The 10,701-nt window shown below is 59.4% G+C and overlaps 1 protein-coding gene across 5 annotated transcripts; it reads right to left on the bottom strand.

Annotated features, from left to right (window-relative positions):
- Positions 1–189: 189 nt before the first annotated feature.
- Positions 190–2,739, bottom strand: LOC134164170 (uncharacterized). 5 transcript variants are annotated; one of them, XM_062619637.1, is made up of 5 exons: positions 1,877–2,739; positions 1,632–1,793; positions 1,096–1,257; positions 868–972; positions 190–688 (listed from the first exon to the last, which is right to left on the bottom strand). In XM_062619637.1, the coding sequence occupies exons 1-5, from the start codon at positions 2,168–2,170 to the stop codon at positions 452–454; spliced, it is 960 nt and encodes a 319-aa protein (XP_062475621.1). In that variant the 5' UTR covers positions 2,171–2,739; the 3' UTR covers positions 190–451. The 5 variants fall into 5 exon arrangements, with proteins under 5 accessions (XP_062475621.1, XP_062475620.1, XP_062475618.1 ...); XM_062619636.1 differs by having other exon boundaries at positions 868–1,257; positions 1,877–1,998; positions 2,104–2,739; XM_062619634.1 differs by having other exon boundaries at positions 868–1,257.
- Positions 2,740–10,701: the final 7,962 nt, after the last annotated feature.

Below are 10,701 nucleotides of genomic sequence, written 5' to 3'. Positions count from 1 at the left end.
AACCCTGCCTGTGCCGGGGCCCCCCAGCTCACCATTTTCAGAGCCCTTTCTTTTGCTTCCTTGAGCCAGCCTCCGTCTGTGGGCTCTTTCTGAGCAGCCTGGGTGCGGAGCCTGAGCTCCCTCTCTGCAAGGACCGGGTTTTCGTCCTGACCATGTGCTCCTGGAGAAGAGCAGAGCAGAGAAGAGCAGAGCAGAAGAGAAGTGGCTCCCAAAGCTCCAGCGGACCTCTGTGAGCTTCTAAGCCTGGCATGGCCAGCATCAAAAGTGCCACCCCCTACCCCCTGTAAACAGCCTGGGAAGGAAAGCGAGCAAGGCCAGCTAGAGGATGGAGAACGCCACCTTCCCCGTGGCCAGGGCTTCAGGCAGCTGTCCCCAGCTCAGGGCAGCCTGGCCCAAGAGCCAGACACAGGAGGAGCTATGGAGGCATCTGGGTGCTGCGGGGAAGCCAAGCTCAGTCTTGCTTTTTCTTGAAGGAAGGAAGACTCAGCAGCACGGCCATCTGGTGCCATGTGTGGGCTCTGGAGGGCAGGAAAGCACCCCGAGGTGCCCTGGACGATGGTCTCACCTTGGCTCCACGAACAGCTCTGAGCCCACGCGAGGCCATGAGCTCCATGTCTTCCACCTCCCTATGCTGCAGCTCGGCCATCTCACTCAGGAGGTCCAGGTGCAGAGGCAGGTGGGCCAGCTCCTGGGACACGGGGAGCCACAGCCCACTGAGTCCCAGGGGTGCCTTGTGCTGGGACAGAAGGTGGAGGGGAGCAGGAGGACCTCCTGCAGGAGGGTGTCCCACCAGCACAGCCCCTTGGGCCCTTCAGTGCCTTTGCAGGGGGAGCGGGTGAGGCAACGGCACGGTGAGGATGAGCTCACCTTCCTCAGGGCATCCCGCACCGCCACGTACAGGGCAGTCACCTTCTGCCCAGCGCGGACTTTTGTTTGTATCTTCTCTATGTTGCCCTCCAGGGTACGAACCACCTGGGGCAGAGAAGGTTGGAGACAAGGGGTGAGCCCATCTACTGAGACCAGTGCCCACCCAGGGGGGCAGGGTTGACTGAAACCCCCCACGGGTGCTGCCACCCCAGGGAGGGGCCCTGGGACCTGTGCCTGCTGCTGCTTTTCGGCCCTCTGGACATCCTGCAGCTGCTGCAGCCGCCTCTGCAGCCGCTCCTTGGCCCGGCTCCGCTGCTCCACCTGGTACAGCAGCATGTTGCATGTGTTCACCTGGCGACAGACTTCAGCCCGGAGCTTCTCCTGGCCCACCTGCATGGGATGTGAGCATTTGCCAGGCTGGAGGCAGGGCTCGCTGGGCACCCACGGGAGAAGGGGTCCTGCCTGCAAAACTCGTTGCCAAGGTAGAGCTGGGGATGCTGGGACCTGCTCGCTCCCTTGGCGGGACAGGAGCTCTGCTGGGGCAAAGGACCTGCTCAGGGAGCTAGGGGAGGACACTGATGGGTCCTGCAGTGCAAAGGGTCCCACGGGACCACTCATGGACGCCCCGTGTCTCACTGCACCAGCCCTGTGGGGCTGTCCTGGTGCTGGCACCAGCTGCCTGTTCCCTCCAACCGCTCCTTCTGAGCATCCCCTGAAGCCCAGCCCACTGCCAGCAGCCTGGCCCCGCTGGACCCTGCTATTACCTCCAAAGGCTTACTGGCCAAAGCAATGCCCAAGGGCTGCTCCGCTCCGCAAGCCTCAGCGACGGTGAGCTCATGCTGTGGGCAGAAGAAGGGCAGAGAACACATCACTGCCAGCCTGGGCAGTGATGGTCCCAGCCTCCTGCTGCCCTGCACTCCCTGCTCCTGGACAGGACCAGTGGAGAAGCTAGCTCTGCACGTCCAGCAGAGTCACGGTCACGGAGGCAGCAAATGGGACCTGCCGGTACCTTGCGGGCAAGGCCCAGGACATAGATATCCTCCTGCACCGCCTCTCGCAGCTGGGGCAGCCGCTCCAGGTTCTGCGTGAACTTCTCTTCCTGTGGCTTGCTGTACAATTTCCTTGCTTGCCCTGCAGGACATTGAGGAGCTGTTGGTACCATGCAGGATGATGCGGGGACCAAAAGCCCCCTACTTGGCCCAGCCCATAACGCAAAGCCAACGGGGGGGGCAGCACCTTGCAAGGCTATGCTGGCACGCATCTCACGGATGCGCCTGCTGAGGTTCGTCTTCTGGCCCAGCATGATGCCGCTGCTCCTGCCTCGGCTCTCCAGCCCCGCTGTGTACGCAGCAGCCACTGCAGTTCTACTGCCCGCTGCAAGGCTCACAGAGCTGTGGCCAAGCCAACGGAGCTGAGCAACCTACGTCCTCATAATTGTCGCAGGGCTGTAACCACAACATGGAGCTGAGCTCCCTACGCCCTGGGAACTGTTGCCGCGCCGTAACCACAGCAACGGAGCAAGAGCAGCCTCTTGCTGCCTGGACATGTCCCTTTGGAAAGGTCAGCTCATTGGTCAGGAAACAGCCGCGCAGGGAGTTACGCTCCTGTTGACACGGGCAAGAACCAACCAGCTCTCAATACTGATTATTTATTTGGATGCTCACCGTATGCTCTTGCTCACCTACAAACGGGACACGAAATGCAAGCACGTACACTTGTTTGTTGGTCAATACCATCAAGATCCCACTACCAGAGAGCTGCAGAAAAAGACTTTGGAGGAAATGGCCTTCCCAGCACTAAGCTTGTACTTCAGCTGAGATCAAGCTTCTGTAATGCGGGGTCTTTTACCTACAGCCATCCTGTTGTGCTAAGGGGGTTAAGAAATACCCTCTGAGGCTCTTACTCAGCATCTCCTTTGCAGATTTATAAATGGCATGTTAGTGCTAATAGCCAGTGAGAAGCTAAATTCCGACACGATTATCTCTAGTGCTTCATCAAGCCTGCATGAAGAAGTGGTCGCTTGAAAGACAAGCAGGGAAGGGTTTGTACAGCCAAGGAATCTCCCCAGTCTGGCCATGCATGTAGAGATCTCCACACGGAGGCCATGTCCACGCGCCAAATACAGGAATTACGCCCCTAACCTTTCCGAGGCAAAATTTAAACCCGTAGATTACCTTGGGGGCAAGAGAAAGCATTTTAAATGGGATAAAGTGGTTCATGAATCTCCGTTTCACTGTCCCTCAGCAAAACTCGGCCTCGACAACGGCAGCGCCTTCCAAAGCGTTACTAAAGACATTTCACCCAACCTTGCACAGCCAACAGCCCACAGACTGCTGCAGCAGTGAGCTTCCAAGAGGAAGCCTCTGACTAAGGACCTAGTCCCGCAGGCCCTCTGCACCTGACATCTTGTCATGGTGGCCCCTGAGCCCTGCCCTGAGCGTCCCGGCTCTGCTTCGCTTGGTCTCCTTCAGCTGCGCCCTGCACTGGAAGAACGAGGACGTGGTGGGCACCGTGCTGCAGGAGCAGGGTTCAGCCTTCAGGTGTGTCTGGCACGGGGGGGATGCTGGGCAGCATCCCAGCTGCCAGGGCTGCGCTGGCACCCGCCGCCCCTCAGGCACCTTGGTGGTCCCTGCCTGTGCCCTGTCCTGACAGTGTGCTGGTGCCTGGCAACATGCCCCCTTCCCCACAGCAACCGGCTGTCCCCTCACCTTGATAGTCTCTACCACCTGCAATTGGTGGTAGAACTCCTTCAGGCATTGTGAGAAGCCCCTGTCTCTGTCAGCTTCACACAGGGTGAAGGTGCTCTGCAGGAATTTCATCTTGGCATCCTGCTGGGCAGCCTCCTTGACACCCAGGGGATGAACAATTGTATTGCGCATCACTTTTGTTTTCTGTCCCCCTCCCCTTCCTCTGGGTGTTGCAGAATGACTCTAAGAGCAGGACCATAGAGTTCTGGAGGACTGTGCAAGCAAGGCAGGGGGTGGCCCCCAGAGGTGACCAGAGACCGGACCTGGGAGGAGAATGTGGAGGAAGCTGTGGGGGCTAACCAATACTGTTATGCCAAGAAGGAGTGGCTGAATACCACTCCTATATGTGTGTGAACTGCGTCCCAAATAAACTAGAAGTTGCTTATCACCCATATTGGGTTGGCCTGTCTGCTTCTCCTCGCCGCTTACATCTGGGCTCCTCTCGGATCTCCCTGAGCCATTCCTCATGGATGCCAATGACCGCCCCACTGTGGTGGGGACAGTGTGCCCAGCTGGGGTCCAGACCCACTGCTCCCCAGTCCTTCAGCCCCGGGGAGCGGCGGTCCTCTCGCACAGGCCTCCTGCTGCCTCACCACCCCAGGGCTTCCTCCCATTCTGCTGCTGCCAATGCCCACATTCCAGCCTAGCTTTTCCTTGGTTCCCTTCCATGTGGAGGGATGGAGTTTTGGGTGGCTAAGAAAGGGCAGGTTGGCGTGTCGGTGGGGCTTATCTGGTGCTCACCATGTGTAGGTGTTGCCCAGCAAGTGTTGCAGAATGACTCTAAGAGCAGAACCATAGAGTTCTGGAGGACTGTGCAAGCAAGGCAGGGGGTGGCCCCCACAGGTGGACAGAGACCGGACCTGGGAGGAGAATGTGGAGGAAGCTGTGGGGGTTAACCAATACTGTTATGCCACGAAGGAGTGGCTGAATACCACTCCTATATATGTGTGAACTGCGTCACAAATAAACTAAAAGTTGCTTATCACCCATATTGGGTTGGCCTGTCTGCTTCTCCTCGCCGCTTACAAATGGCGCCCGAACAGGGACGCGGATTACAGGGCCCTGGTCGCTGGGGACCCGGATTATAGGGCTCCGACTAGCGGGGACCCAGGATATAGGGCCCCGACTAGCGGGGACCCGGGATACAGGGCCCCGGTCGACGGGGACCCGGATAAAGGGCCCCGGCCGACGGGGACCCGGGATATAGGGCCCCGACTAGCGGGGACCCAGGATATAGGGCCCCGACTAGCGGGGACCCGGGATACAGGGCCCCGGTCGACGGGGACCCGGATAAAGGGCCCCGGCCGACGGGGACCCGGGATATAGGGCCCCGACTAGCGGGGACCCGGGATACAGGGCCCCGGTCGACGGGGACCCGGATACAGGGCCCCGGCCGATGGGGACCCGGGATACAGGGACCCGGTTTAACGGGGACCCGGGATACAGGGACCCGGTTTAACAGGGCCCCGGTTTAACGGGGACCCGGATACAGGGCCCCGGTCAACGGGGACCCGGGATACAGGGCCCCGACTAGCGGGGACCCGGGATACAGGGCCCCGGTCGACGGGGACCCGGAACGGCCAGAGAGCGGCGCTGGCGGCAGCGGCCGGGCAGCGCGGGCAATGCTGCTGCGGTGGCGTGACGGACCCGGGTGCTGCGACTAGCCGAAAAAGTCCGCCGCTGGGGTATACCAGACACTGCTGCGTCGGGAGGCCGATCCGGAGACCGAGATTACAGGACGACCCAGAAGAAGACGATCCGGAAAAGGCTGGCCATGAAAATGGACCGAGAGGTAGCCCTGGACTTATTACAGTGCTTTTTATAAAAGCGGGGAATTGAGCCCTGAACTTATTACAGTGCTTTTTACAAAAGGGGGGAACTGAGCCCTGAACTTTTTACAGTGCTTTTTATAAAAGCGGGGAATTGAGCCTGAGACTCTAAAGCAGCTAGCAGGTCTACTGCCTGTAAGGAAGGCTAAAGGTTTTTTGCAGATCCTAATACAATATTTGAGAAGAGTGAGTGGCAAAAGTTTGGTGATGAACTATTTGACTCTGTGCTTAATGATTATAAAAAGGCAAACTCGGTAAACCACGGAGGGAAGTAATGAACTGTATAAAAAGATACAAGGCAGAAAAGAAAACTGCCGCGGTAGCAACGGAGAAACTAGGAACAGACGTCCCCGGTCGGTTGAAACCGGGGGAAGATTACAACTCGTTTCCCCCCCCCCACTCGCGGGAGCACAGGGTTTCCCACCCCGCACCCCCCCCTTCCTTTTCTCCCCCTTCATCAGAAGGTGCCGCGGAGGAGGTGTAACCCCCTGCTCCCCCACCACCCCAGTTCCGAAAGTAGGGACTTTGAAAAGGACAGAGAAAGTATATTAGAAGGTATACGCATGATAAATGTCGAGAAATCCGAAAGAAAAAGGGCGGTGCCTCGGCGCCGGATCGATTGCGGCGCCACTGTGAAGCACGCAGTAAAAAAAAATAGGGATCATGCGCGAGCGGGAGATTTAGGAGCCGCGAGCCTCTCCAACCCACTACGCCCTCGAGTGAAAAAACTTTTAACTCAGTCACGGAGGAGCCAGGTCTGCAGATGGCTACATACCGAACGAGATACATCTGATAAGAAAGACACAGCTGCGAGCAACGGAGACCCCGAGTTCGGCGCAGGATCAGCCCCCGAATCCCCTGAATCCGAGCCAGATTTATATCCTCTGCTTCCAGACCCTGACTCTTCGTCTCCCGGGTCGGTCTGCTCAGACTTGCTGGCCCTGGAGACGCTCAGTTGTAACAATGGGTAACCAAAGAGGTGAACATTACTGGGGAATTTTCTGCAATGGGCATTTCTGCATATCCTGTGTTTACTACACAGCAGGGGGCTAAAGAGTGGGAAGCTCTTGATCTCAAAATAGTTAAGGAGGCCTGGCAAACGGTGACGGATGTGTTAAAATTCTCTTATACCCCATCATTGGAGACCTCTGTAGATATCCTTGTAAAAGGGCTGCCTTCCCCCATCAGTGGCTCCGTTTGGTCCCGCTCTAAAATCAGAGCTTCTGCGGCAAATGCACTGTAGTAATCACAGGATCGCTGAGCTCCACATGTGAGCACGAAAATTGCAGTAGTGGTGCCGGATGGCTTTTGTCTTCTTCCTCCGTCCTGTAATCTGGGACCGCTGAGGTCTCACGGGAGCAGAGGATGTAAAGTCTGGCTCTTTGGTGGTGAGCTGGACAGGGGATTCGGCTACAGGGTGATCCTGCGCCAGCAGAATGAGGGAGGGGGGAAAGAACAAATCCGTCAACGCAGAAGCATTGGCCCGCGCTGTATCCGGCCGCTATTATACCATCTTCGCCTGCTCCTCCGTGACTGAGGGTCACTGAGCAAGAGGTGTGGTTTGGCCCTGTATTGTATACACCTCAGGCATGATCCCCCATTTTATTGTAAGCAGCTTCCTTGGCGCCCATCTTTTGTGAAGGTCAGGCACCGTAAGAAAAGCAAGAGGAAGTTCTGTAGGATTTCAACCCTTTATCCCGTATACCTTCTAATATACTTTCTGGCCCTCCTTTTCAAAGTCCAGGTTATCAGTTCTTTGTAATTCTTGAGGTCAAGGGAAAGGGGACACCCTCACGGCACCTTCTGCCTGTCCATCATTACTCCCACTACAAGGGGCGTGGGGAGAACCCTGTGCCCATCGGCCGTGGAGGTGAAACCCAGGAGTTGCTCCAGGCGTCCCCCACATTTTATGTCGACCGGGGCCCTGTATCCCGGGTCCCCGCTAGTCGGGGCCCTATATCTCCGGGTCCCCGCTTGGGGGCCCTTTGTCTTTTTGGGGTGTGTGGGATCGAGTATTGCCAAAACATAGCACAAGTCCCCGCTAGTGGTTATGAAAGGAAGCCTCCTCAGAATCGGGGCCCTATCTGCCGGTGCCATCCTTACCTGCAGTATACCGCTAGATTATCCTGCTCCTCCCAGAACTCCTCCTGGGGACACAGTACAGGGCAGTTCCCACGGTCCCCGCTAGTGGGGCACTGTGCTTTCCCCAGACGATTTATCGGAGCCCTATAATCCACAGGTCCCCTGCGACCAGGGCCCAACTCCGCGTCCCTGTTCGGGCGCCATTTGTAAGCGGCAGGAGAAGCAGACAGGCCAACCCGAATATGGGTGATAAGCAACTTTTAGTTTATTTGTGACGCAGTTCACACATATATAGGAGCATTGCCCGCCACTCCTTCGTGGCATAGCCGCCATTGCGCCCCCCACAGCTTCCTCCACATTCTCCTCCCAGGTCCGGTCTCTGTCCACCTGTGGGGGCCACCCCCTGCCTTGCTTGCACAGTCCTCCAGAACTCTATGGTTCTGCTCTTAGAGTCATTCTGCAACACTGCTGGGCAACACCTACACATGGTGAGCACCAGATAAGCCCCACCGACACGCCAACCTGCCCTTTCTTAGCCACCCAAAACTCCATCCCTCCACATGGAAGGGAACCAAGGAAAAGCTAGGCTGGAATGTGGGCATTGGCAGCAGCAGAATGGGAGGAAGCCCTGGGGTGGTGAGGCAGCAGGAGGCCTGTGCGAGAGGACCGCCGCTCCCCGGGGCTGAAGGACTGGGGAGCAGTGGGTCTGGACCCCAGCTGGGCACACTGTCCCCACCACAGTGGGGCGGTCATTGGCATCCATGAGGAATGGCTCAGGGAGATCCGAGAGGAGCCCAGATGTAAGCGGCGAGGAGAAGCAGACAGGCCAACCCAATATGGGTGATAAGCAACTTCTAGTTTATTTGGGACGCAGTTCACACACATATAGGAGTGGTATTCAGCCACTCCTTCTTGGCATAACAGTATTGGTTAGCCCCCACAGCTTCCTCCACATTCTCCTCCCAGGTCCGGTCTCTGGTCACCTCTGGGGGCCACCCCCTGCCTTGCTTGCACAGTCCTCCAGAACTCTATGGTCCTGCTCTTAGAGTCATTCTGCAACACCCAGAGGAAGGGGAGGGGGACAGAAAACAAAAGTGATGCGCAATACAATTGTTCATCCCCTGGGTGTCAAGGAGGCTGCCCAGCAGGATGCCAAGATGAAATTCCTGCAGAGCACCTTCACCCTGTGTGAAGCTGACAGAGACAGGGGCTTCTCACAATGCCTGAAGGAGTTCTACCACCAATTGCAGGTGGTAGAGACTATCAAGGTGAGGGGACAGCCGGTTGCTGTGGGGAAGGGGGCATGTTGCCAGGCACCAGCACACTGTCAGGACAGGGCACAGGCAGGGACCACCAAGGTGCCTGAGGGGCGGCGGGTGCCAGCGCAGCCCTGGCAGCTGGGATGCTGCCCAGCATCCCCCCCGTGCCAGACACACCTGAAGGCTGAACCCTGCTCCTGCAGCACGGTGCCCACCACGTCCTCGTTCTTCCAGTGCAGGGCGCAGCTGAAGGAGACCAAGCGAAGCAGAGCCGGGACGCTCAGGGCAGGGCTCAGGGGCCACCATGACAAGATGTCAGGTGCAGAGGGCCTGCGGGACTAGGTCCTTAGTCAGAGGCTTCCTCTTGGAAGCTCACTGCTGCAGCAGTCTGTGGGCTGTTGGCTGTGCAAGGTTGGGTTTAGAAGTGGAAGCGGGTGGGGGGGGTTTTGTGGGGCTGCGGGTCCTGCCAACCAAAATGCCTTGCCCCCGGAACCGGGGGCCTCGGAAAAGGGTTAAGCCGTAATTCTGAGGCCCCCGCGGGCCCCGATCCCCCCTTTGGGCCTGGGGGTTTTCCGTTTAAAACCCCCCTTCCCCCCGTCTCCACAGGCCACAGCCCATGCTAAGGCTGGAGCCAGGGATAATCCGTGGGGAAACTTCCTGGGTTGGGCCTCTGCCTTTTAAAATTTGGGCAAGGACAGAAAGCCAGGGGTTTTCTTGCCAAGGGATGTGTTGGACCCCCAGACTTCCTAAAGGAAAAGTTTAAAGTGTGCGGGGAAGGCTTTCCTCCATTTTTTTCTGATTTCCTTTTTGGGAAAAGGCTTTGGGAAAAAACAAGGAGGCGTTTTTCCCGGAGTCCAAGAGCCCGGGGGCTAAAAAAACAAGAAAGGGGGGGCGGGCCCTGTCCCGGGCGTTCCCTGGGGCTTTCCTCCAGGGGGAGGGGGCTTCAGGGAGGAGGGCCCTCCCCGAGCGCGGAGGGCCCCGGGCAACCCCTGTGGGGGGGGGGGGCGGAAAAGCCCCCTTTTTTCCCCCCGGGGGTCCCGGGGGGGCTCCTGGGTCAAGGGGGAAGAGCCGGGGGAAAGGAGCCCCTTGGGGGGAGGGACGACCAAGGCCCCCAAGGTGCGTTGAGCCCGCAATGGGCCCCCGGCCCCCCTTTTGGGGGGCCCCGGGGCCCTGTCCCCGCACCGGCAGGTTTTAGCTTTAAAACCCCCCGGGGGGCCCCGGTTCAGCAGCGGGGCCCCCCCACCGGGGGCCCCCCGCTGCACCCCCCCCGGGCCCCCCCCCCCGGGGCCAAACGGGGCCCCACCCCGGCCGGGGGGACCCCAAACTGTTGGGGGCCGCATTTCTCCCCCTGCCCAAAGGGCAGGCAGGGGACGGGGAACCCCCCTTTTTCCCCCCCCCTTTCCCTCCGGCAAAAAGGCTCCTCCTGTGCGGGGGACTCTGCTTGCCAAAGGGCGGGGAGAATTTGGGGCCCGCGGGGGGTGGGGGCTAAAAGGGGGCCCTTTGGGAAACCCCGCCCCACCCCCCGCCCCAAGGGGTGGCCCCCTTTACAGGGGTCCGGGGCCCGCCCTTTGGGCCCAAGGAAACCCTGGGCCCCCCCTCCCCCTTCCCCCCTCCCCCCTGGCCCGGGGTAGTCCCCTTTCCCGCAGGATTTCCCCGGGGCCCTCCTGGGGGGGGGGCCCCCCCCGGGGGGCCCGCCCCCCTAGGGCAAAAAGGCCGGGTTTTGGGAGTCCCCACAGAAGCCTGAGTTAAACCGGGGCAAAGACCCCCGGGGGCCCGGGGGGGTTGGGGGAAAGGGGGAAAAAACCCCCCGGGGTCGGGCCCACCCTGGGGTCCACCCCCCCCGGGGTTCCCCAAAGGCACCTGCCCAACCTTCCTCCCATTTCCCCTACCCGGGGGGACGGGCTGGGGGGTCCCGGG

This window comes from Pezoporus occidentalis, unplaced genomic scaffold (genome assembly GCF_034315485.1).
Source record: "Pezoporus occidentalis ecotype Australia unplaced genomic scaffold, CSIRO_AGI_Poc_V1 ctg2123, whole genome shotgun sequence".
Classification (NCBI taxonomy): Eukaryota; Metazoa; Chordata; class Aves; order Psittaciformes; family Psittacidae; genus Pezoporus; species Pezoporus occidentalis.
Note: the sequence above shows the minus strand (reverse complement) of the source record. Positions and strands in the feature narration are given on the sequence as shown.